Source organism: Leuresthes tenuis, unplaced genomic scaffold (assembly GCF_036924035.1).
Source record: "Leuresthes tenuis unplaced genomic scaffold, fLeuTen1.0.hap1 SCAF_9, whole genome shotgun sequence".
NCBI classification, from domain to species: domain Eukaryota; kingdom Metazoa; phylum Chordata; class Actinopteri; order Atheriniformes; family Atherinopsidae; genus Leuresthes; species Leuresthes tenuis.
This window is the reverse complement of record NW_027325363.1, coordinates 24,028,127-24,054,890: the sequence shown is the minus strand read 5'-3', so window position 1 is coordinate 24,054,890 and position 26,764 is coordinate 24,028,127. Positions and strand designations below refer to the sequence as shown.

At 40.8% G+C, this 26,764-nt stretch overlaps 1 protein-coding gene across 3 annotated transcripts in view; it reads right to left on the bottom strand.

Moving 5' to 3' along the window:
* lsamp (limbic system associated membrane protein) overlaps positions 1-26,764 on the bottom strand; it is a 488,114-nt gene that overhangs the window by 24,436 nt on the left and 436,914 nt on the right. For all 3 annotated transcript variants that reach the window (XM_072392920.1, XM_072392921.1, XM_072392919.1), the window contains one exon: positions 14,648-14,773. In XM_072392920.1, the coding sequence (XP_072249021.1) occupies positions 14,648-14,773 (126 nt within the window). The remainder of the gene's footprint in view (positions 1-14,647; positions 14,774-26,764) is intronic.

Sequence of the window (26,764 nt, the reverse complement as noted above, 5' to 3'; positions counted from 1 at the left end):
GCTGTTCAGCTGTTTTTGAGAAATAATATCAGTCAGCATGGTTAAATGCAAAGTCGATTCAAGCTGTGGCTATAGCTTAATTGGATCATGTCCCAGTATAAACAGGAGGAGCTTTGCGTTATTGACTCTTAAGTCCAACCCCACAATGATGTGGAGTGTGTGAGACCAAAATTCAAGAAATTCTTCTGCTTCCAACTGTCTCTGTGGGAGATTCTCGTACATGTTAAGGACGGACCAATTCACCGCACAGACGTCTTAAGTTACTTGCTGATGGTGATTTTGTCTGATGACACTGTTTACATGCAAACGTGATTTAAACCCAAACTACATTGTCTGGGTGTTTTAGTCTGGGTTTGGGAAACTTGTTTTACCATTTTTATTACAATTTTGATCAGACTAACCACTTAAAAAGTCTGAGCTTCTTTTTTTTTTTTTTTTTTTACAGAGGATTAACTGTTTTATCCTTTCAGAAGCCACTTGCCTTTCCCACATTTTTTTAAGGTAAAAAAAAAAAACAAGACCTTTTTTTTGGCTGCATCAAAAGGAAAACCAAATCTTTTCTTTTCTCACTCACATATTCACAGGTGTACACATCCATGGGATATCGTCTTGCAACAGGAGCTTAGAGTTTGATTTCCTACCTAAGCAGAAGTGCATTTGTTGCATGTCTTTTGCTTATATTTCAATGGTGCAAGTGTTTCTCTCCAACTTTTCTCGCGGTATTCTTAGATTTTGGAGCACTTTAATGTCGACAGCCTTGAGCTACTCTAACAATAGAATTCATAATGGGTAGCACAGAGAGAGGAGGTGGCAAAATGTCTGTTTTCTACTCTAGAAGAGCAGTAACTGGAATAGAAACTCGCAGATAAAGCATCCTCTCTTGTTATAAAGTTGAAGTTGAAGTTGAACTTTCTTACGATATGTTCTACTGTGTGACAGCTGGAACGGAGCTATCATTTTACAAAGTTAATGCTGTTTCATAGATTCCTCTGATTTTGTGCAAGCAATATTTTCATGTTCACTTTTGGAGGCTGCGTATCAACCTTTGAAATGAATCCATTTCCTGACAATCAGTGCAGACTTTACACCAAGCCTGCTCGAGTCCAAAACTAAACTACCCTCTCTGAGTTAAAAGGCTGCTGAAAAGTAATATCTCTGATATATAACCGCTTAAAGTCAGATATATGCAGATAAAATCAGGATACTGTTAGGGGAAACCACGTAATAGCTGAGAATTACAGGAAACATCTTTCAGTGATTAGGTTGTACGGTAAGCAGCACTATAGCCCCCAACAGCTGAGAAGTGAAATGAGGCACTTAAGCCAGTCTCCTTAGCCATTAACATTTGAAAGCATTTGGAAATTTGCTTAGAAACTAGATAACAGTTAAAAGTTTGAGACTCTTTCAAGTTAATGATATTTATTGTATTTGCTTACACTGCAGTGTATGTGCTTACAAAAGCATAATACATGTTGTTTTAATAAACAGGAAACTCAAAATTGATTTTTATACTGACATTGTCTAGCATTCTCTCATATGCAGGCCATTGCTGGCTACACTAAAAAGAAACAGGCTTTTTTGACACAGTACAGAGTTTAAAGCCTTGAAGCCTTTGGGAAATGCAGCGAAAGGCTTTCGGAGGAAATCTGGGAGGAGTTTGGGCAGCCTGGAAGTAGACATGTCTGTTGGATACTGATTTGCATGAACAACTAAGTCCTCCAGGTCACTTCAGGTACGGAACGGCTGGGGGAAGGCAGCACCAACGAACATTCTGTGGGTCCAAACATGATCGCAGGTTCACCAACGTTGGAGAGGGGACCAGGGAGGGTGACGGGGTGGAGGGAAGGTGGGGTTCACTCATTTGCATATCCTCATGCATCATTTATCAGCATCACACACACAGTGCAAAACATTAAAAAAATTTTTTTTTACAAATGCTAATTTATGTTAAGAAGCTGATTTGAGAAACTTCAGTCAAGTAGCATAAAAGATCCTGAGACATTTTGGTTCTTTTGTCTGCATGGATGTGAGTCTGTGTGCTAGTGTTAGAATACATGCGCACATCGTTCCTTTGGGCCCTCAATTCTTTCCTGTGTGTTTGATCATAAATGCACATGTGTGCAGACAGTTGGCTATCCTTCTTTCAGGAGGCGCTCTGATTTAAATGATGGGTCTGCACATAATTATGGAGCACTACTTTGATCAACGCATTCCTCAACGTGGAGGTAATGAGAAGATGACGGGGATTAAAACACATATTAATCGTAAGCTCACTTATGGCTTAATTGACAGTGTACTGCCAAAACTAAACAGTCTGTGAAATGCAAATATCTATCTACAGGTTTTTAGATAAATGTTCTCCGTTAGCAATAATCATCTTGAACTTTTCTGCTTTTTGGTAGGGAAAAAAAAAAAGATTTTATAATAAAAATGTCCTACATACTCTAAAATGAAAGCACCAAATATATATATATATATACACACACATATAGATATATATTTATATAAAAATATCTATATATATTCATGTGCTTTGTTTTTGCATCTAAATTCTAATGTCCTTCTATTCTTGCCAACAATACTGTATAACTACAAAGAAAACCCTGTGAGTTTACTTCATTCATTCTGGTCGGTGTTTACAGCCAACGGGCAGGACGCACAGTGCATGCTCGCCGGCCAGATACAATGGGTGGAGCGGACCAACTCGGACTCTTGGGCTATTGTCCTTGGTGACTTTAACAAAGGAAATCTCACTTATGAACTTCTGAATATAGACAGCCTATTAAATGCCCGACCAGACAGGAGAATATTCTGGATCACTACACCACAGTCAGGGCTCTAAAGCTCTGCAAACAAGGAAGTGGACCAGTGAGGCTGTGGAGGATCTCCAGGCGTGTTTGGAGTCTACTGACTGGGATGTTCAGGGCTGCTACCAACAGTGTGGATGAGTACACAGAGGCTGTGACATCATACATCAGCTTCTGTGAGGACTGCTGTGTTCCATCATGCACTAGGGTGAGGTACAACAACGACAAATCCCGGTTCACGGCCAAACTCAGAAGGTTAAGGTTGGATAAGGAAGAGGCCTTCAGGAGTGGGGACAAAGATAGATTCAAAGAGGCGAAATACAAGTTTAGCAAGGCGGCAAAAGAGGCTAAACGACTGTACTCTGAGAAGCTCCAAAACTAGTTCTCAGCCAACGACTCTGCGTCTGTCTGGAAAGGGCTCAGGCAGATCGCCAACTACAAGCCTAAAGCCCCCCACGACCAACGCGTAGCCAACGACCTGAAGAGACAAAGGGACAGTCCTGTTACCACCCCCCATACCACCTCTCAACAGCACCAGCTTCAGTGTATCACCTCCACCTCCCCCACCTCAGCAGTTCTACCAATACCCACCTTAAAGGCCCACCCCTCCACCTACCTCAGTGACGACTCTTTCCATCCATGAGAGAGACGTCAACAAACTCTTCACCTTGAAGCACTGATCAGCTGTCTCCAGTGTTCACAGACACCTCGCTAGAGACATGTCATGTGCCGGCCTGCTTCAAGACCTCCACTATCAGTCCTGTTCCCAAGAAGCCCCGGTTCACAGGACTTAATGACTTCAGACCTGTCGCCCTGACCTCTGTGGTTATGAAGTCCTTTGAGCGCCTTGTGCTTTCACACCCAGTGACAAACTCTTTGAGACACTCCCCTCTGGCAGGAGGCTGCGGTCCATCAGGACCAAAACCTCATGCTACAAGAATAATTTTTTCCCATCCACTACGAGCCTTATCAACAAGCCCCTGCTTGACACTGACTCTCTCCCTCTTCCCTTCCAGACCTACAAGCTACATTACATAGCATCTTCAGATCTGCGTCACATTAAAGCAAAGTCACTATTTGTATATATATCTAGATTCTGTATATATATCTATATAGTCTGCACCAACTACACCAAGTCAAATTCCTTGTAAGTGCAACCTACTTGGCAGTAAACTTGATTCTGATTCTGAAAACGTACATGAGCTGTGTCTTTTGAGAGGTCTGGTGGACAATAGCAGAACATACACTTCTGTTCACAGGCCATTTGCTGCCACCGCTGCTGGCGTTGCAGAAATAACACAGGTGCCGGAGCCAAAAAAACAAGAGGACTGTTTATTTTGCTGCTTCTTGAGCTGCAGAAATGTTACGCACGGCGGAGCGATGCTGCCGTCTGTTTTTCTGAACGTCACTCCTCTCTTTATCACATTTTCAACACTCTTCTTCTCTTGACATGTGCCTTTGTTGCATGGGCTCCTCTCAGCGTGGCCTCACATTTTAGCTTTCTGCATGCTGCCTGGTTGTTTGTCCTAATAAGCGTGAGGTTTGAAAAGGAGATTAATTGGTGATAAAGCAAAATAGGGTTTAGCAACTGAATTCCCATGGAAGGGAGTGGGGTTGTCTGCCTTTTCTTCTACTCAACTGATAAACGGATCTAGCCTATTGTTCTGGGACGACTCCTCATTACAGTCTGGATAACTTCAATGCGCCTGTGTTTGCCATGGGAGAGGAGGCTTTGTGTTAAGCAATGAGAGCAAGGTCAGGCACAGAGTATCACTGCTTACCTCTCTATCCAGGTTTTTATCTGGCCCGTCCCCTTCTCTATCACGCACAGCAACTCCCACGTGTGCACACATACACGTACACAAACATGGTCTCACTCACACTCACAGCAACTGGACAAAAAAATAAATCGATGACAATGTTGCTGCATCTTTACATGTAAAACCTGAGGTCCAGCTTTAAGAGTAAATGTCTTCAGAATGACACTTGTAGACGAGGAAGTATACTCATACTTGTGATTAAGTGGATTTGTTGCCAGTGGGCCAAGGACCCGCCCTCCTCATGTGCACTCATTTCTCCACATGACCGTGAATCCATCATTTTTACTCAGTTACTAAATTTAATAACTGCATAACTCCCAGAAAACCACCGGACTTGTGCAATACGTCTTATCAGTTTTCCTGCGGTGACACTGACAGATTACGTTTTTCCATGTCACACACATAAACCCATTTTACCGTGCCCTATTTAAAAAATCTTTTTTTTGACTTGTCATTTTCAGTCTCTATTCAATTAAACTCATATGGCCACGATAACTACACAAAAGTCATTGTTAAGTGAGAGAAAAACAGCTTTCAAAAAGCTTCCTTTTACAGATTTACCTTTTTATGAATAGATTTAGATGTAGTGAAAATACTACTCTCATGACTTTTCACAGAAATGGCCTGTTGTCTTTGCATCCAAAGAGGAAAATAGCCAATATAGTTGTTGTGAAAGAAAAATGCCCAAACTGAAAAGAATCTTGTCGACCCCACTCATTTTTATTGTTAGCTTGGAATAATAGTTTTGTTTCATCTTATATGTCTTATAATCTGTGCATTTATTGGTAATCTAGCCAGTGCTGCCACCCTTTGATGACACTATACGCAGGTAATTTGCTCCAACCCAGTTTATAAAAACAAAAAATATGTATAAGTTTTTTAAGAGTTTGCAAAATACAAACCCCTTCTTTTCTTGCGAGAAATATTGTGACTCGTCTGCTTGTGCAGAGGAAAATCTTTATAACCAAGACAGAAGGAAAATACGCTGCCATTTTACATTTCTATATAGATCTCTTATGTAACTTTCAACCATTTCAGAGCTGGGAAACTGACTCTTTCTAGCGCAGGATGATGGCTGCAAAGGTAGGTGACCAAGAACCATTGCTGCCTGTACCTTCCAACGAGCAGCATTCCATCCTTTATACGAAATAATTACCAAAACCAAAAGAAAACAAAAACTGCCAGTTGGCCACTGTTAACCATTGTTACTGTGCAACTGGAATATTAACAATATTGTCACATTAGCACAACTATTCAGTATTAAATTGTCAGCATCTTTTTTTGCCATTCCCAGTATGATGAGACCCACTTGTCTGCAACTATTTTATAATTGACTCCTCATATTTTGAGAACTATTTGCTTTTTTGGTCTTTCATGATTGAACTTTGAACATTGCTGGCCTTTGTGTTCTCATTTAGGCTTCAAGACAAGATGACTGTTTTTAAAGATATGCAGGCTTTGATAATAATGTCAACCATCCAGACTCTGAAATTATAACAGATATAAAAAGTCAGTATTTTGAAGGTCACAACGCTTTCAGTTGCCATATCTATGCTGGTTTCATACTGCAGTGACACTCATAAACACTCCCTACTAATGTGTCCTACATCTTTACAGCCAACACAAACATCCAGGGGGCACGCAAATGTCTGCACAGCTTGGGTCAAGTTCAACAAAGCAGAAGTTTTACAACATACCAAATGCACAGAGCAGGAGGGGGCAAGAGCAAAAGCTCTGCTAACATGAACACAGCATTAGTACGATGTTATTCCATCAAGGGCCACTGGACATCTGCAATCCTAATAGTAATACATTTTGGGGCAAGTCTCTGTGAAGTTGCTGAAGAGATGTATGCCATCCCTCCACAAGACATACTGAGCCTTCATTTGTTCAGGAGAGTGCTATCTAACGCATTACTTCCAGATCTCCCACAGGTGATCATTAGTGTGAGTGCTGCAGTCTGCAGAGGCCAAAATATACGATTCACGTCATTTAATAAGGACGGATTTGTGACATCTCTTCAGTCATTTATTTATGACTGTTTTTGTCAATTTGTCACTTTTCTGTGCTGTACCATTATGACCACTTTTTTGACCTCAGCAGGGCAGATGAGTGGCTCGCTGGTGACTATAAAAAGACTAAGAGACAACCATGTGTCTGCTGCTACTCCCTCAGCCTGAGCAGTGATTCAAGCCCCACACCCTCGAGCCACGAGTTCATCTTCTTCTGGCCACTGCCTCCCGGAGGGGCTGTGTGACTCTGGACTTTTGGAAAAAGTGCTTATGGGCAGAAATAGAAGTGCTGAGATTCTGCACAGTTGTGACTTCAAACAACTGTGAGCTCCAGTGTTCAGGCAGCCCAGCACTGACTGCACCTAATGAGGTTAGGCAGACACAGGGCAAGCTGTGCTCGTGGTGTTATGTGACTGCAGACTGATCTCAGACCAGCTGCTGATGGTGCTGATTGTAAACAAACAAGTGAGCAGTGACAGACAGCGGATCTGAGACCTGCTGAGAGACTGATAAGCCTCCCACAGAGCTGGCGTTCCACTGCACGGTCGCACTCGCGTGAACATGTAGGTGCAAACAGCTGGAGATGTGGAGCAGAGGGGGGGTTGACCTGCGTGACTCTGACAAGGATCTGTCACTGCCTTACACTTCACCCCAACAATCAGCAGGCTTGTCAGCTACACTCTGTCTCTGACAGCTTGGCACATAATGATAAGTGTATATATGTGTGTGTGTATGCGCACATTTCCTGCCTAATCTGCTCACCTCCCTCCACCACAACTGAGGCCTGTGTATCTATACTCTTCCCTGCTCCTCTCCTTCCTCAGAAACAGAGATATGTGTGCGAGTGTGAGCTGCCTTCTGCGGCTCCGTGTCTTTCTCCTGAGAGCGAGTTGAGGTGCTGAGAGACTGTCATAGTCTACCGAAGGAAGTGATGGGTGCTTGATGGGAAGCGGAGGAGACAGAGAGAGTGAAAATAAGGGCGAGGAAGATGGAGCGACAACTGAAGATGGATAGGCAATGAGTTGCAGAAAAGAATGAGGAGAGAGCTTTGAAGTCAAGGTGACAGTCCTGGGGAGACTTTCCTGCGCCAGGTCTTGGAGCACGCCTGACACTGCCGAGACCAGCGTAGGAGGGATGTCAAGGGCACTCAGCATCAAATCTCTAAAAGGCTACCCTGCCAAGCACTGTAATAAAAGGCTTATGACTTCAATATGCACCAGGATCATATAGCGCAGAAGAGTGGGCTGGAGTCCAAATCAATTCATTTGGACAGATGTCTTTGTTGCAATGAAACTGTTGTGGTAGATTCATAGCTTCCCATTTACAGGTAGTTGATGCTATTATCCAGAACACCTTAAATGTGCGTCGCTCAAGGACACGGTGACAATAAACACGGCCGCTGATGGACAGGTAAAAGTTTTGAGTTGCTCAAACTGGTGACATTTTGGTTCCGCTTTGTAGCCGTTCGTCCATTCAGCCACCAGAGTGCAGTGCTGTAAACAAGCCCAGGGGCTTCAATTCAAATCATCTGTGTATTGCTGCTTTCACTGCAGCCCCTTCAGATGTCCAGATGTTTGTCTTTGCCTGAATGGATTCACAGTTCACTGTTGTTGCCCCCACCTGCAGCATCAAATGACTGACAATCTCTATTACACCAGAGGGGTGAGAGGATGTTGAATGCATAATTAAACGTTAATTAACAATTGGAGTTACTATAAGTAATGATAAGAATGATTGCACATCTAATGAAAGTGTCCATTTACATACTAAAAGAGTGTTCTACTTTTTCCTCCCTTGGTCTCCTGTCTTTCTCACTTTTAATTATTTTGTTTTTATCTTTCCCTTTCTTTCCGGAGGATAACATTACTTCCTTTTCCTCCTCATAGCAGCACTACACGGGTCCTCCTTGTGTCATGAAACACCACAGTCAGCCAGAGGCCGTGTATTTTTCATACTTGTCCGACTGGTGGTCTGAGAGATGTGCAATGGTAAATTCCTCGCTTGACCAGCATCTCCATTTCTCTCCTCATTGTGCAAGACGGGGTGCCACCCTTCCCCTGGCTTCCAGCCACTCAGGACTTCCAGTCTACAACCTTTAGCAACTGTTATAAGGGAGTTCAGGAAACAGAGCTGAACTCCAGCCGGGAGCCAGTCAGCGAAAGAAATCCTCACCCACATACCTGCAGGTTGCAGCACACACATGCAGCACAACGATGTAAAGACTGAACATGATTACGGTGCCACAGACACAGACCTGAATACAGTCTCCTTCACACACACATATATGGGCTTGTGTAATGCTCCTCACACTTCTCTTTTATTGCCATTTGCTCCTCTCACATCAATGGAAACCTAAACCCACATTGTTTTTCATTTATCATGTTACTTTGGGACCTGTCCAGGGTGTGTCCAGCGTCTTGCCCAATGAGACCTGGGATAGGCTCCATGAACTTTTTGATACCAAGTACAAGAACTAACTACAGGCTGCTTAAAGCGTGCCCACTGTTTCCCACAGGTAGAATGTACCCAACACTGCTTCTGTGGACCACATGTCTCCTATCCTGCTCTCAGTGAGTGTGGTCAAAAGGACATATTTAAGGGACCTGATGGATGAATTGATTTTTCTTGTCCTGTGGTCTCTTGTAATCACATACAAATGAACAGAGCCGATTACAGAAAATTCTTCTACTTTCAATTTCTAAACAGAGAGAGCAGTTAAACAGAAAATCATTGCAAGTTATTATCTTGATGAATTGCACTGATCAGGGGAATTCAGCGATTAAAAGCTATTAATGCTACTGATTTACAAGACAAATTAAAAAGAAAAAAACATTTTGCAGAGATGAGCCTGAAGACTTTCAAACTGAGATAAAAAGGGGGAAAAAAGCAACTGATTGAAATGACAGGGAAAAAAATGATCATTTGTTTGACTCACAGCAACCGTGGCACCTCTCACAGCAGGGTGGCATCATTTGATGCTGCCTTCCAAAGCCACAGCAAATCACAGATTAAAAATAAGTCTTGCGGTGCTGTGGTTCAGGCTTGGTTAGATTCAAGTAAAACATATTTAGGTGTAGGGAAAGAATGAAGTTTAAAATGAGCAGTTGAAGCCCTTTGAAGTCTTAAAACTTAAAGTGTATGTGACAACAAAACATAATTAGCTGTTTCCAAAAGCTGTTTCTGCTTGATTTGGACTGTGTAATTGTGCTTTGCTCTGATTTAACTAGGAGTGACCAAACAACCCAATGATTGCCATCAGCTTCTTATTCAAATGCTGCAGTTGTCCTTTGCCACCAACTCAATCCCAAAATTCTTGGGGAAACAAAGAGAAAACATCCTCATATGCCCAAAACTGTAACGTGTTTCATTCCACTTTTGATATATTTTGATTCTGTCCACACAGAGGATGAGACAAACACATTTTCAGTCCTCTGTGTGTCTTGTACATATTGCTGACCTGACAATAAAGGTGTCTTTGACCTTAATGCCTACCTTTGTGTCCATGTAGGATCCCAAAACTCATAAATGGTTTAGATACTGAAATATCAGTGACTTGGGGTTGGGAAAACTTCAAGGATGCTGGTCTCCAGTCATAAATTCTTAGATTTTCCTAACTGGGCCTTTCTCACACATCCTGTCCAAGGTGTAACTGTTGAGTCTTCACTGCACACAACTCCAGACACAGATGCTGGTGTCACTCCTGCACTGGCAGAGAACTCAGTCTCTGCTTTTTTTGGAAAGCCTGAATGAGGAAAGGTGAGCAACCACTGCATAACAAGGGCCTTTTCTTTAGCAACAGTGTGCAATCTCAGTGTGAGAAGGGCTAATGGAATCATAGTAATGCAACTATTGCTCATGCCAATGTAAATATAAGCTGAAAAGACATCTACAGTTTTTGAGGTTAATATTCATTCAGTTTTCATTCATCTGATACTTTTTCCACCTTCTGCCTATGCTTCGAAAAGTCAGCATCCACTCTCATAATTCAGAATGTCCTGCCTTGTTGACTCGGTTCATGCTCTACTCAGTCTCAACACAGCAGGTCCAAAACCTTTGCTGCGCAGATTTTTCCATCAGCTTTCCAATTCAGTGAAAGCCATGCTTTTCAACCCCATAATTCCTTCATTACAGATGCTCAGTAGTAGCTCAGTGAGGTGAAAGTAATAACCCGTCTGATGTCCTGTTTCAATGACAAACACAAGCACAGTCTTTGATAGTCAAACTGTGCTTTAAGTTTATCTTTCAAGCTCTCTGGCATCCCACTTCATCATTAATGAACCAAATATGTTGGTTATAATCTAACTAGTTCTGTCATAACGAACCAAAAAAGTCAAGAATGATGGTGCAGTCCTGAGTGTTAGCTCGGATGGTCTTGTAGAAACAGATGATGGCATTAATCAATAGGGACACCCCAAGAAGGTCTGTTATTAACTATCCAATTAAAAAAGCCTCAGGAACTTAAACAGGAGACATAATTTATCACTCGTGTAATTTGAAGTACCCTGTGATGGATTGGCGACTTGGGTGTACCCTATCTTTTGCCCAATGAAAGCTGGGATGGGCTTCAGTCCCCACAACCAAGAATAGGACAAATAATCCTAAAAATCCTTGAACTGTATTCCCTGTTGTGGATAACTTACTTTTACATAGGACATTGTGTTCCAGATTACAGGTTTTCTATACTTGTTTGCAAGGTATAGATGAGCATCCCCTAAACTGCCATCAATAGGCGGCCAGACGGATATTCAACTGATAGGAGTGTTTCCACATCAAAGCAAACATTACCTTTACCAATTCACAAACAGGAAGGAGGGTAAATGGATGGAGCGTTCCACAAGAGAGATGCTTTCAAAAGTAGTAAGTTTGACCTTCAGACACAATTTAGTAAATGAAACAATAACACTTTACTAAAACACTGCTGTCACTTCCATGCTGAGCTTAGAGAACCAAGGATCTTTCTTGGGTTTGAAATCAAATTGACTTTGTTAGGGTTAAAAAGAATCCTGGTTGGGCCAAAAGACATTCTTTTCACAGCACCGCTGTCAAACTAATGGGCGCCATTTTGTTGGTTGCTTTTGTGAAACGTCAACAAAGCATGTTACATCAACACTTTCTCACTCCCTGATTAGGTTTAAATGGTGACATCACCCGTTTGGGGTTCAAAGTCCTAACTAATTGGTTAGGTTTAAGAAAACAGGATGCTGAAGACGAAAATGCTTTGTTTGTGATCCACTACCATCACTGTGCAACTGAACATTTTGGCAACCTGACACTTCAGAAGCATTTGCTCTTATTATGTCTCGAGGTCACACATTTCTTCATACATAATTATAGGTCATTTTTGCCTGCTGGTGTTGTCATTCATCTGGAGGATTGCTATCTCATGTGGCCTAAGGAAGATGAAATGAAATTGGGTGCTGTCGCGCTTCTATTTTCCAATGATTTATTCAATATGTCCCCATGATAAGGTTTGGGTTAAGATAAAAAATGATGGTTGAGGAATGTAAGCATGGAATAAAGAATATTATAGTTTCTGAGGAACCTCATACAGACAAAACTACGAGTAATGTGAATGTGTTGTGGACTTATTTTGTGTTGTTCTCATGTTTGCTTGGCAGTATGAATGCCAGAGAGTTTTCACACATCAATGCATCTCAACATGTGCACAAATCAACAATCTGAATATGAATATTCATATGGTCAGGCAAGCGTGAGCTTCTGCCAGACTTTTGGCACCTCGATCGCTGACGCAGACTTGTGTCGCAGTCCATTCACTTGACTTGACTTCGAGGTTTTCTGCACTGATTGCAGAATAACAAATAATGAAAAACACGGTGCGTAATGTTATCTTTTCATCCCATTACTTTGCCTAACTTGCACTGAAGTGAGCACATGGTGTGAGGAACCGTGATGATGAACAAATGAGTAGTCTCGGTCCGGTGTAATGAGCTATTAGTGCTAGCAAAGACCCTGTGACACTGCTGTTCTGGTTCAATGGATGTTTGGACCATGCACTGATGTATGCTTGATAACTTTGTTGAGTCAGAACTCCACCAAGTATATGATTTTGATGATCCAGTGCCCCCCCCCCCCCCCCCCCCCATTTATCTCTCAAGATATTGGAATTTCTGCTTTTCAGTTGAAGAATGCCACTAAATCTGTCCATTACTGTGTTGTCTTTTAAAGTATGTCAGAGGTGGTCTGACTCTGCTCTTCAAACAGCTTAAACAAAATTAGCAGGGGACTATACTTGAAACTTGAGTTGTACTGGTATTTTGTGTCTCATGAACATCTGTGTTCCCTACAAAAAGAGAGCCTCACAAGCTACGTGAAACGGAGTTACAGACTAGGCGGGCGAAGACGTGAAGCGGTGAGACAACTGGCTGCCAGACATCATTATCTCTCCTAGCAGTTCCCTACACACTCCTGAGCTGCATTAGAATGACGGCTTCCACACAGAAAGACTCCCAGCAAAACAACTACAAACATAACAATAGAGCCAGTGTTTTCAAATTACATTTGCTCCCATCTCAGGAGCCACATGTGTCCATGTCGATTTACAGGATTCAATCCTGCCAGGAAGCTGAAGGGATTTTCCTTCAACCTCTTTGAATGAGTAAAGAACAAAGAATCTATGGTGGCCTACCCACGACTCCCTAAACAAAAAATAGAGAAACTGAATTGTGAAAAGAAAGGCTAGCTCTATAGACAACAGAACTTACAGAGGTGTACATATTAATGCAGAGGCCATTCTAGCTTGAAGGTTGATATTCTGTCCCTCTATAAACGTTTCTATAAATTTTCTAAGAACAAAAACTGTCCTGACTAACTAAGGGGCCTTATCAACATTAACTTTGTGAGACATCTGAACTTTAAGGACTGCACATCAACTTCGTTAAAAAGAAGAAGAGGAAGAAGAAGCTTTCACTTTTCACTACAGTTCTGTAAAACAGGCAATCAGGTGCACGCGGCTTGTAGGTTTAGGCAGAACAAATCATCCTACTTTTATGCATACATGCAAAAGAGGCAAACACACCGATCCAATTTGTTCAGCTTCCAGGTGCAGGAAACAGATGTATTTGATGAGACATGTCTGGGGTGCTCACAAAGTGATGGAGCAACTGATAAAGAGCTACAAATAGAGAGGCATTCAATCAGCGCAAAGCTCTTATCAGCGTGAGATTTTGTCAACTTGAGCATCTTCATCCATCACTCTACCCGCTTATCAGCAAATGGAGACATGCGTCTTTTCTGTGAAAGCGGGATTAAACCCCACAGCCTAGGTAACAGTTACATCTGCGTGATGTGCTTATATATGAAATGATGAAGCTACTTATACATGATAACTAGTACAAGAAACTCATCCATCTGTGCAGACCCGGTGCATTTATGTGCTCATGCAAATACAACAAAACAATCATTTCTTTCCATATTCACTGAAGAGGATTGGACATAAACAAGTTAATAAGCACAGTAAAGGTTAGAATCAAAGACCTGATTTGGCTCGATAGATTAATTTTAGGCTGTATACAATTTTTTTTTTAAATGTTGACTAAATGCATTTTCACAAGCATGTTTTATATATATATATATAAATAAAGAAGGTTTCACATGTTGTGAGATGTTAAGATGAGTTATGTCAAGTTTCAACATAATGACTTTGTGTCAGGATCAGAAACAAGAGGAATCGCTCTTTATATGTTTTTTCAATTGGATTTATAGATATTTATCATTAAAGATTACTGGATATCATAATGTTGCTGTGAGGAATGAGAGAGTGTGAAAGATGTGCAGTATTTGTATCAAGACTGTATGTTTAATTAGTTTGTTGCACCAAAACCTTATGTTAAGTTACCTCAACATGACTATATACGTTTATAAATCAATACTCATGTATTTTTTGGGTTTCTGAGGTAACACGTTTAGCATTTAGATGGCAGTTGCTGGCACACTACCTGCCAAACATCTAGACTTGATTAATAATGAGCACTGATTGCACGATTCTTACCTGAAGGGTTAAGCAGCCTCCAAGTGATTGCAGGGTCCGGCCTGCCGGTTGCCAAACAACTGAGCGTCACGTTGCTGCCCTCATTTACAATAATGTCTTCTGACACCTTGTAGATGTTGGCTGGAACTGCGGACAAAAGAGATTCAAGGTTGAGATTGGACTGATGGCAGAGTAATATATAATCTCATGGCTATTTCACAGATCACTTAGTGAAACACATTTTTCCTGACCAAAATGAGTATTTTCCAGTAGAAACTCTCCTTGTTGATAATAAAAGCTGCAGTTTCTTCTGTGCAAACTATAAAACGAGGATAAATGGGAACAAAAGCTTACTTTGACTCGCAGATGGAATGAGGAGTTCAGGAAAACTTTATAAAACCTTCATTTTATGCTGCTGCAGCCTTCAGGAGAACTTAACAGTAAACTTTCTCAAGCCAAGATCCAAATAGGCAATCTAATCTCCTGCCCTGGGACCCGAGCTCATGAAAACAGATTGTTTCTCTTGTCATATGGGGGTCTACCAGACGCTTGGTGGTGATTCTGAGTTCAGACACATACTGTCAGGAAGCAGGCTTTAATATGGAATTCAAAACTTGTCGTGAAAGGTAGAATCCCCCGCACGTTTGTGTCTATGTGACACTGCTGTTCAAAGCAACCAGGAACCGTTTGATCTTGACGCAACCCTTAATGATTAGCTTGCCTTGTGATCACCGTCTTCTCTGCACCCCCCACTGGCATCACTCCCATGAAAATAAATAAAAACCCCTAAGACAGGAAGCAGAGGTGTAGAAAGAAAAAAACTTCAGAGAAACTGTGAGAGTAAAGACAGAGTCAGTTTTTAAGATGCTATAATCCATCATGTGAGGTGCAGAAAGCACAGATCACAGTTTTAACAAATCTTAGATGAAGTGGTTGGGATGGTGGATGTGTGGCCAGAGAGCCAAATCGTGACTAACAGCTTTGGAATATGATGAGAAATGCACAATAAAAAAAAAGAGGAGTGACTCTATTCAACACTGATAACTTACTATTTCAGTTTTAGGTATTGAATGTGAGCATGCAAGAGCACAATGTCATCATTCATTTGGGCTCAATAACAATTTTGGCCACATTGCTCCTCACATAATCCTTTACTCATTTGCAACAGTTTATAGAAACATTAATGTGTAATCTCAGTGTTTCTCAGGGCACCATTCAGTTACCCTACCCTGCATAAAGCAGTGTCTCATTGACCAGTAAAGAAGTCAAAAAGCCTGCAGTTGAAGGATGGAAAGAAGGTGGCAGCATGTATCACTTGTTGTCCATCTGGGAGACTTTAGCTAAACTCCACTCTAAGCCCATTGATATATAATTAAACTTTACTGGAAAGGCAGATTTCCTGTTCCATTTTCCTTTCTCACTAATTTCTTATGGTTACATGCACAGTTGAGTCAAGCTGCAGTTATAGCTCAACATGGCCAATGTCCTTGTCCACGTAAACATGCCTGAGGATGGAAACAAGTTATTAACCCAAGTTTGTCTGCGGCCTGTATGAGAAAATGTTCAAGACATTCTGACACTTCTGACTTTCTCTTTGGGAGATTATTGTACAAGTAAATATGGCTAAATTCACCGGACAGACGTATTTCCACTACTTGAATGGTGATTCTTATCTGATGTTGCAAAAAATGTTTGTTGGGAATTTGGCTCTATTGTTATAAACAAAAAAATTTGTACAAAATAATAAGAAAAATATATTAGAACTCTAATAGGTATTGTATTGTATTTATATATAGATATAGAAATATTTATTTTAATCCAAATTTTCAGAAACCTGCATTTAAACTGATTTCATGTATCCAAATATGTCCATATGTATATGGATAGCCATTACTATTTTGAAGTCTATGTTTGATCGAGCATATCTATTAAATCCACAGATCTAAATACAATCCCATAGATCCCACCTCCAGGTTTGAGAGTTTAGACTCAAATTAGACTCATTTTGATTTGCAATGAAGCCCACACTGACCTCTGCTTTGCTTTGTGTTTTCATAAGAGAGAGCTTTCTTCACATGAGCACATTAGCCACCAAGCATAACAGAGTGAGTACTTCCTGTGGTGGCTGACTAAGCTCAGCCTGCCAAAGACTATGATAATGGACTTTATTGAGTCCACCATCACCTCCTCCATCACCATTTAGTGAGACGCTGTCAATGCCAAGGACAAAGACAGATTGCAGCATTTCGCTCAATCTGTTTAGGAGATGATTGACTGTTATCTGTCATCTCTCCAGAACTTGTTTGCCTTCAGGACCCTGACGCGGGCAGGAAAGATTGGTTTGACTTTTCCCATAACGAGAACAAACTGTTTGAGACAAAACCTCACACTACAAAAAAATTTGGTCTAACCGAAGTTGTCCTTAAGGTCAAAGGACACAAACACATGACGTCATATCAACATCCCCTTTATGGGACACTACATCAAGCCATTCTCATTCCGGTCAGTAAAACACTGACATTTTGTCAAGGTGCTTTGGTTTCTCTGAGAAGCTAGCAATATGTGTTTTGGCATTGGCACCCTGCCACCAATAATACATGCTTACAGCAAACTCTCCAACATTAAGCTGGAGCAATAACACACACACAAATCTCATAAGCTGGCAGGAAAGGAGGTGAAGGTAGGTAATAGGACTAAGAATCATGAGATCTGAATTCCTTTAGGGACAGTAATATTTCCTCACTTACTCTCGGTTTCCGTCTTACTGAGGTTAAATTTGGGTTCACACACTGGTCGGTTAGGTTTAGGCATCAAAATAACTTGTCTAGGTTTGGGCAATACAATGACAATGTGACATTTTTAGCAGTCCAACCTCCATATCAACCACATATATATGAAAATTTTATTTTTTACCCATTCAGACCGAATGCAGCATATAAGTAAAACTATTGTGACATTTTGAGAGCATTACAGGTCTGAAGAGGTTAAAGATTAAGATGTCAGTTGCACCAAGCCTTTATGAAAAGTAACAGACCTTTTCCAACTCTCCACAATTGCTGTCAATTTGTCCATAAACTGGGTACTTAAACGCAAAATGCTCCATTAAATTTACTCAGCGGCTCTATAATAAAGACTGAGCTGTACCTGTAGCTGTTGTGGGTATTGCGTATGTCTGCCTTTTTTTTGGGTGCCTTTTGCAATATGGCATGTTTCCAGTTTCAAAAGTTTGATTTTGGTGTCCGTATGAAGCAGCTTATTTTGATTTACTATGAAAAAAAACCAACTGAAACATAAAGTTTTTTTGTGCTGCTCACAGATTGTATAACAAAAAACAATGCACATATGGAGAATCTATACTGAGACCATTCAAGGGTGCTAAGCGGAAAACACATCAACAGCAGAACTACATCATGTGGGAATTCATATGCTATCTAAAGCTGACTTGTGTTGAATTGAAATAAAGCTGCCGCATTTCTCCATACAGACGGTGTTTTTCAAGAAACAATATTTATTTCCCCAGCTAGGTTATTATTGAAGCCTTGTCCATGCACCGCATCACTAACAGCTCTACCACAACTAACATCTTTTTCTCTCTGTGTCTCTCTCACACAAACACGCGCGCACACACACACACACACACACACCCACACCCCCACACACACCCCCACACACACACACAATCACAAGATCCCCCAGTAACCCATCTCTCTAACACCAACTGACAAGACAGTCACAATCATGTCACCCAGCATTTTAAATGAAATCATACGGATTTATTGCTGTAGTCAAATAGCCAAGCCAAAATGTAGATGTGTTTTTCAGATAAGGTGAGATGGAATGCAGGATGTTGGGGTGGTGGCTCTCAATTGAGGTGACAAAGAAACAGATTTTTCCCCCCATTCTTTAAAAAAAAAAAAAAACTTCAAAAACAATCAGTGAGAACTTGGTTGGGAAAGCTGATTGTTTGAGTCAGATGTGCGACTGAAGAATAAATCCTCATAAGTGAAGATAAAAATGGATCAGAGGGGAAACAACTACTCATACTGTGATAATCTCGTCACCTCTATAAATAGGAGGAGGGATAGGCGGGGGGGAGAAGTGAGCGAGGAGCGGAGATGAGAGGAGCAAGACAACAAGGGAAATGTGCGAATGACATTTCAGCTCATGCAGGCATACAGCGCCTGGTGTCCAGCTGTCAGAGGTGAAGGGGAAGGAGGGGTAAGAAAGGAGCTAGCAGTAAAGATGGGTTAACCTTCTCGGAATAATGGTGGAAAGTGCATCTTGTTGAAAAACACTTCACATATCCTAGCTGCAGAGAGAATGAAATCCATAGAGATGCAATGCACACTGTGCTAATGTTTCCCAATGGCGTACGCTAAAAACACCCATATTTGATTTCACCCTCACTTCCTGTGCAGAAACATGGGCTTACACACTTTCCCATGGAAAAATTGCTTATCTTTTTAATACCCTTTTAACTCATCCGCACCATCCATTTCCATCCATAATCAAACAAAACAAGCAACTATTGACAGTAGCATTTTACTTTCTCCTTAGCAGGTTTTCCAATAAAAAGAAAACAGAAGAATAAATATCTAAATAAATAAATGAACATAAAAAATAGCTTCCTTGTCAGCTAATTATCTGTTACTACCAGGTCTTTAAAAATAATGAAATTTTGATGAAAATGTTACAAATACAATGACCCTCATTTAAAGCTTCAAACAGAGAAAAGATAAGAAGAGTGAGCTGGAGCCAAGAGAATGATAGAAGACAAATGAAAGAGGAATGTCTTAGTGTTTTGCAGGCTTGTACCTCCTCTGTGATTGTGAATAGTGAAGACAGGGAGCAGCAGAACGAGAGAAACAGAACTGCGGGCAGTTCCTTAGTCCATGTAATAAGATATTCAACAAGAGGAGTATCGGTGGTGACAGGTATGCTCTGGATAAACAATCAGTGTGAGTGCAGTTCATTGTCTATGTCCAAAGCTAGCAGTATCAAATATTTAATTGTATGCATGTGTAGGACCTCAAGCTCTCATTTGGTGTGGAGACGAGCAAAACCAATTCTATCTATCTCTACTGAGATGTCATTTTAGTACATACCAATAGAAGATGATGATGGTCTGAGGGTTTTATGAAGAACTTTGTTTCTACTAATGTAGTTCTTCTATAGCATTTGAAGCGTGCTGCATCAAAAATTATGCCACTCAGAGATACAAAGTCTGGCTAAGTAGAGATGAACCAAGAAACGTGATCTTTGACAGATCTTTCAGGCTGAGCTTTAAGCTGTTGGGGAAAATTTCTCATACGGTGAACCTTCAGCAGCAGAGTTGCGCGGCTGAGGTAGCCTGGACTAAGGCTGGGTATATACTTTCGCTGCATCCCGTGCACAGGCATGCACTCTAGTATGCTATGTTGTTTCTCTGAATAGAGACTGAGCCACACTCAGGTGTAGTAGGCATGCTCAGTCAGTATTTAGGCTGCACGCTTTGGGCTACATAGGGACCTGGTGGAACCTCACTGACTGGTGAAGATGACAAAACTGCCATGACACAGGCCTTGTTACAGCCGAGCAAACTTGCCTGCAATTTAGAAACTTAAAAAAGGAAGAAGACAAGCTGCTTTTAAATGATTCAGAATGACCAAAGTGATTGGTTTGAATCTTCCTACTCCAGTTTAACAAGAGTCATATCTAAGATTGGTAAGAGAATTTACCTAGCAGTGATTTCGGGTGGCTCAACAGTCTGGATGCACCAAGGATGGAGTTGGAGTGGGAGAGGTTGCTTACTGCATAAAATTTACTCCACTCATGTGTATAATTGTCCGCAGTGATAAAGCTCCTCCCACCATCTGAGTCAGATCATCAGAGTTAGTACTGGGGGGAGAAGAGTTGGATATCCAGGGGTGTGGGAAGGACAGCCAGGACAAAACTGCCACGCCACACTGGGAACCGTGAACCCTAATTATTGGAGCCACAACTACAGCAAACTCTCTGTTAAAGAGCACTTAAAGATCATAAAACATCCCTACATCTCATCTTTCCCCTTCTCCTGCTCTGTATTCCTCCATCTCAGAACTCCATTTTCTTATAATAACAGCTGTTGTATTCTCTAATGTAACAAAAACCACACCAACACTCTTCCTTAGTCCATTTGAAATGCAGGTGTATTGGCCATGAAATTAGTCTCTGAGCAGAAGCAGGAAAGGCAGCAGGTAATACAGGATGAAACTTCGCCCACCTGGACTCTTTCAGATGGCTTTATATTCAAGCTAAACTGTTCATTACAATGCAAGGATTACTGTGCCAAAGTCCATTCCGGTCTTAAGAGACAAAAGAAACAGGATGCAACCAGGCAGCTTTGAGCTCTCACTGTGGAATTCATTGCTGGCCAGTCGTGGTATGGTCTAAACCAACACAAATGACATGTGACTTTAAGGATACAAATATGAAGCAGAGTCATAATGAAAGAACACTTTGCATCTTTCAACATCAAATTACACCTCATTTTACAGCAGTATATCATTTATATTGTAAATGGTTTTGTGTACACATTTTACATGTTTTGTACTTCCACCTTGAATTGAACATTTAACCTCCGCTGGCTCTCAATGTGGCATCTGTCGTAGTGATGTGGCAGCAAATTCAAAAGGGGCGTTCAATTATGCTCAGCTAATTTGAGTCCATTAGAAGATAATCACGAGAAAGCATTCCAAGCTCTTTTGCTTTTTTTTGCTTCCAAGCTTTAGTGCCAATTACCTGCTTTGTATAAAGAAACTCAGCTCAACCAGGTTGCCTGCTGTCAAAACGAAGAGATGGAATTAAGTTGCTTAAACAAGCACCCACTGCAGTTAAATGGCGGTGTGTGTTTGCGTGGCAGCTTGTTTAGGCCCTTTTTGTGCATGCATACTTGCATTAATCTTGCTCTCTGGATTTGGCTATTTAAGATGAAGGAAGGAGGAGAAGCAGGTGAAATCCGTGCTTATGTAGACATTTTTTGTTCAGTCTGCTGGAAGAAATTTACACCTTTACACATAATGTTGCAAAGTAAAAGCATTTTGAAAGTAATGAAAAAGAGAAAAAGTAATAATAAGAAGATAAAGGCGAGAAAGAAACAAATTCTATTTATCACCGTAGCTAATCTTTAAATGTCTGCAGTGTGCTTCTGTTGATAAAAAATATCTCTAAGCCTGGTGGCTGAACTGCCACTCTGCTGAATCACACACATGCACCCACCCACGCACGCATGCTTACACACTAGTACAGCCATTTTATACTGTGTTGCTTAGACTTTAAATCCCCATTACAATATGAGTCATTGTTAAAATCCACGTTTGATCTCTTCAGTTATTCAAGTCGACATTGATACTCGATTTAATGGCAAGATAAATCTGCATTACACAAGTGGCACATGTACAATCTTGAACACACACTTTGCCTGTGCTGTCACATCTCCACACGCAAATTACAGGAACCCTGATCTCATTGGATCTGAGACCTCAGAGTGTGTTTTCTGCAGTGACACACACGCACTAATTCTATCCTTCCAGGCTGTGCAGTGTTGAAATGAAGAGAACACATAGGTCTGTGAAGTGGGCTTGATTCCTCCTACAGGAGAAGAAAGTCATGCGACCTGGCAAAGCCACTGGGGCCCCTCCCTGCCTTCCCCCTACAAACTCGTAGCCCTTGCAAATATTGAACAGAAGAGGGAAAGGTAGAGGAGACAGGGGATGACAGGGAAGACGGCGCCAGCTTTCCTACATTTCATATGTAGCCATCAGCACCAGCAACACTTTAAAAGCCAAGACACTTGGGAAACTTTCAAAGGATGTGAGACAGATGTTATGGCCTGCTGCAGGCACCGATGGAAGCCAGGGAGGCAAAGGAGGCTCTTTCTATATTCTGTTCTTTTTTTGAAGGAGAAACATTTTCCATGTTTGAGGCCATCACATTTCATAAGGAGATGTTTTTTCCCTTTATGTTCCAAGTTTTTTTTTTTTTCAATGTGGGACAGGGACTCGTAAATCACATGAACATTTAATTGGTCTTTGCACCGACAAAGGGAAAACAGGGCTTGGAAGGTAGAAAGGTATGATCGCAGTCTTTGCTAACAAGGTCTGGCACAGGCAGCCATGGTCAAAGTGGAGAAAATGCAACCAATCATATCTTATTCTCATAAAACCAACTCATGGCAGCCCTTTTTCCACTGGAAAATATGTATTCTCGATGAAGTGTAGTTCTTATCTCAACTAGACCTTCATAAATCCATTGCCTCCTCTGGAAGAAAAAGCTTTATGCTTTTAGCTCAGCTTCCATAAAGTGTGGAGGACTTGCCAAAAAGGCCAGGCAGGTTCTAAATTAGAGGTCATAAGAAGATTTAGAGGTTCACTGAAACATATAGCTGATGATATTGACGAAAAAACAACAAACACTGGACTTGGCGTGTCTAGCCATCTTCTCTTGTGTTCCAGTGTTCTTGACTGCAATGGTCACCTTTCCCTCCACAGGTCTAATTTTTTTCTGCTTTTTAATACCACCCCCCGCCCTTTCCTCTTCCACTTCCAAACACCATTCCTCATTATGTCATCTTGCCTACACAAGGGTTATTGGAGACCAGAAGACTTTCCAAAAGCCATATGCAGCTGATTGTGAAACCAACATCGCCTCTGCTTTCTCACCTAAAAGCTTCTTTAAGTCTCCAACAGTTCAGCAAAACCACAGATCTTAATGAAGGCTGTTGTCCTAATCAGAGTGTCGTTTTCAGACTTTTCCTTCTTGCTTCCAGTATGATCTTTAGAATAGTGATATCATTATCATTCATATCGTTATTCATTTTAACCTCAAATTAATGCACTGATTATGTGGGCAGGATTCTGAAGCCAATACAAACATCATTTGAAGATTGATTTGATTTTAGTCTATTTCATCAAAAAGTGTTATAAAGTTAATATGCAGGGCCTGTGTTTGTTTAAACTGAACAAACTTAACAACGTATTTTCTTCAATAGAAAATAAATATTTCTTTAAGAGCAACCTAAAGTAAATCTGGAAGTTCAAGGCAACAACTTGCTGTATCTTTGTTCACTCAGCCATTAAGAGGGGTCCACCAATTTGCAGCGTGACTTACTGTGGCATTCAGATGGCATTTCAGTGCAATTCCCCAGATCCTCAAAGGCCCTCAAAGATGTTCTGTGGAAGTCAAACTAGCAATCAGCACTTCCAAATCAATACCTGATTTCCCTCCATTTGCCACAATTTGCTAAAGTACACTCCACAACGTGATGAGTAAGAGTGTTTATCTGTGTGGACGAGTGTGTGCGTGACCATTAGAACTTCAAATCCCTCTCCACACGAGAGAAGGTGAGACTACAGGTTAGTTAACATTAAAGGGGCCAAATTACGGAAACTTTTGAATGTCTGAAGTCACGACCAACTCATAAAAAAAACACAACCCTTGCATTTTGTTTAGAACCTCTTGAACTGAATATATTTCACTTTTCATATTTGCATTCAAAACATTCGTCACTGAACGAGGTTAGTTGGCCTCCTCCCTCTTTATCTAAGTTCAGATCAAACTGTATTCACTGTACCTCAGAAATGGGAAGCTGAAATTTGTCTGTTCTTGGATTTTGCTTTGTTAACATCATAGCTAATTGGTTGTAGAACCCACTTCACTTAAAATATATATATATGAGCTAATAATGCTGTAGTAGAACTTTTTTATGCTTTGTATCCCAACAGGATTATTCAGCCATCCATCCATTTTCGCCTTATCAGTATTTTTTTTTCCATTTTTCACTACCTGAAAGCCATACAATGCATTGGTAACTCCCGTTTCAGAAACAAACCATGGTGAAATATTGTCCATTTAAGCAACAGTACTTGATGTTAGCTGCTAAAAACAAACACACAGACACAGGAATTGGGTGATTGAGTTTCCAATGGTTATTGTTATTAATCGGCCCGAAGTCATTACGTTCTGCAGTTCATGTTTTCACAACTTGGGCCAGTTAAAGATATGACTTGTGATGAGAATCCTCTCTTATTCCCTAATTATGCCCTTCCAAAGGTTATTTAGTAATAAAGATCTCAAGAAAGACAGACCATGAGGAAGAGAAGGGTGGAGGTGTGGAGGTCACTCTGCACCAGTACAATGATTCGCTTGAATAGAGGTTTAAATTAATGGATGAAAAAGGAGCTGCTGCACTATGTCTCTCTGTTATTTTGACCAAAGCACATCATAGACATTTAATTAGGACCCCAGGAAATTTTGTCAGCTTGTGAAAAAAGGGCATGAGATGTTCTCTGCAACTGTGACATGCAACAAAGATTCTTTATTTCAGTCTCATCACCCTAATAACTAAAGTCCCGTACATACTCTGCAGGAACAAAGAAATCTGTTGTTGAATGACAAAGATTTTTCTTGTGTGGTGTCCGACAACTATTGTGTGATTGGTCAGAAATTTGAGGTGGGTGTGGTTAAATGCGAAAAAGCAGAAAATGTTGTCATTCCCGCTTTTCCCCTGGCGTGGAAGGTTGTACAGTAACGGATAGTTTTCAGGGTCAGCTGCCCGAGACGATGACCAAGTGTGAAAATCTATATAAGGCATCATTTAAGGCATATAAAGACATGCAAATGGCAAATAATTTGTGGAAAAGATGACTAGCTGGCTATCCTCTAGTGATTCTTCCAAATAGTGAATTCTACATCGGGTTAAATGAGTAAATGTGTGGCCAACCGGAAGAATGTCTAACTCTTTAAAATGTGCCTGCAAAGATGGACCTGATCACCTCCAACGTCTCTATTTTACAAAGGCGACAGCGTGTGCTTCATTTGCCAGACTACATACAGCACATGACACTGGCTGTCAGCTCTATAGGGATGCCACTTTTGGCACTTACTACCGTGCTTGAAGGTAACAATGATAAACTATGCCTCTGTAAAAATGATTTTCTGGAGGGTTGTTTGATTTTGTCCTTATTTTAATCTTGGCAAACAATGTTTAGTATGTACCTGTACAGTTAAACAAGAGCAGAAAGATCCCAGTCAGTGCATAACTATCATATTACATTTCTCTACCATCAAGCTTTGAGTAAACCGTGTGATTTTGGTTTGGTTATTTTCTTGGGATAAAAATAATTCTATGACAGACACGTTAATAACACCTTTAAGAAAAGACTGATCATCAACAGCTTCTTGTAAACTTGGAAACACATTTAGCTAAAACCAGACCAACATGTCAGAATATTGCCTTTGTCTTCCTCATAATAGCAGGTGCAACTTTACAAAGAGAATCTGAGCACAAAATAAAGTATCATCATAATTACTTTTGCTGGTAATTAGGTTTGCTTCAACATCCAGATGTAATGCCTGCCAATATGAACAAGAAAACTGGAATGAGGCACTTTATATGTGAGAAGTCTCATGCATCTATAACAAATGTCAACATGAATATTCTTAAAGAGCAACCTTTGTCATGTTATGTGATACAAAATATATCATATATTTTAACATTTCCCTATGTTCATTTGAACAGAAAAGGCCAACACGAGCATAATGTCTTTCCCAGCGAAAACATCAAAATCACCTACCTACATTTGTTTGTGTACCTCCCTTGTGTACCACCATGACAGCTCTGACCTGCTGAGGCATGGACAAGGGACCTTCATGAGTGTTCTGCAGAATTTGGTATTGGTATCTCATACTTTAAATCTGTGCTGATTGGAAGGGCTTCTGTTTCACACTAACTCTGACCAAGGATCCGATGCCAGGATCTGAGGAGTTTGGATGCTGCTTTTTAGAAAATTTCCATTGTGTGTTTGTCCTGCTGTAGAGGGGGTCACTAACACCAGGGGATGTTTTTATATTAAGCAAGTGTGCTGGGTCTAAACCCACATATCCCAGAAACATAAAAGTCACCTGTCAGTCTCAGGGCTTCTAACATTGAGCTAAAAATAATAATAATAAAAAAAAAAAGACTTGGATGGCTGAGATTCCAACATTTCATTTTATGGATATGCCTTCATCTTTCTGTGATGTGACACAGCAATAACCGGCTTATAGCACTCCTTACTCTTGATGTACACAACACAGTAAGCACTTTAACGGTTTAGTGCCTGTGTGAGCACTATGCTGTTT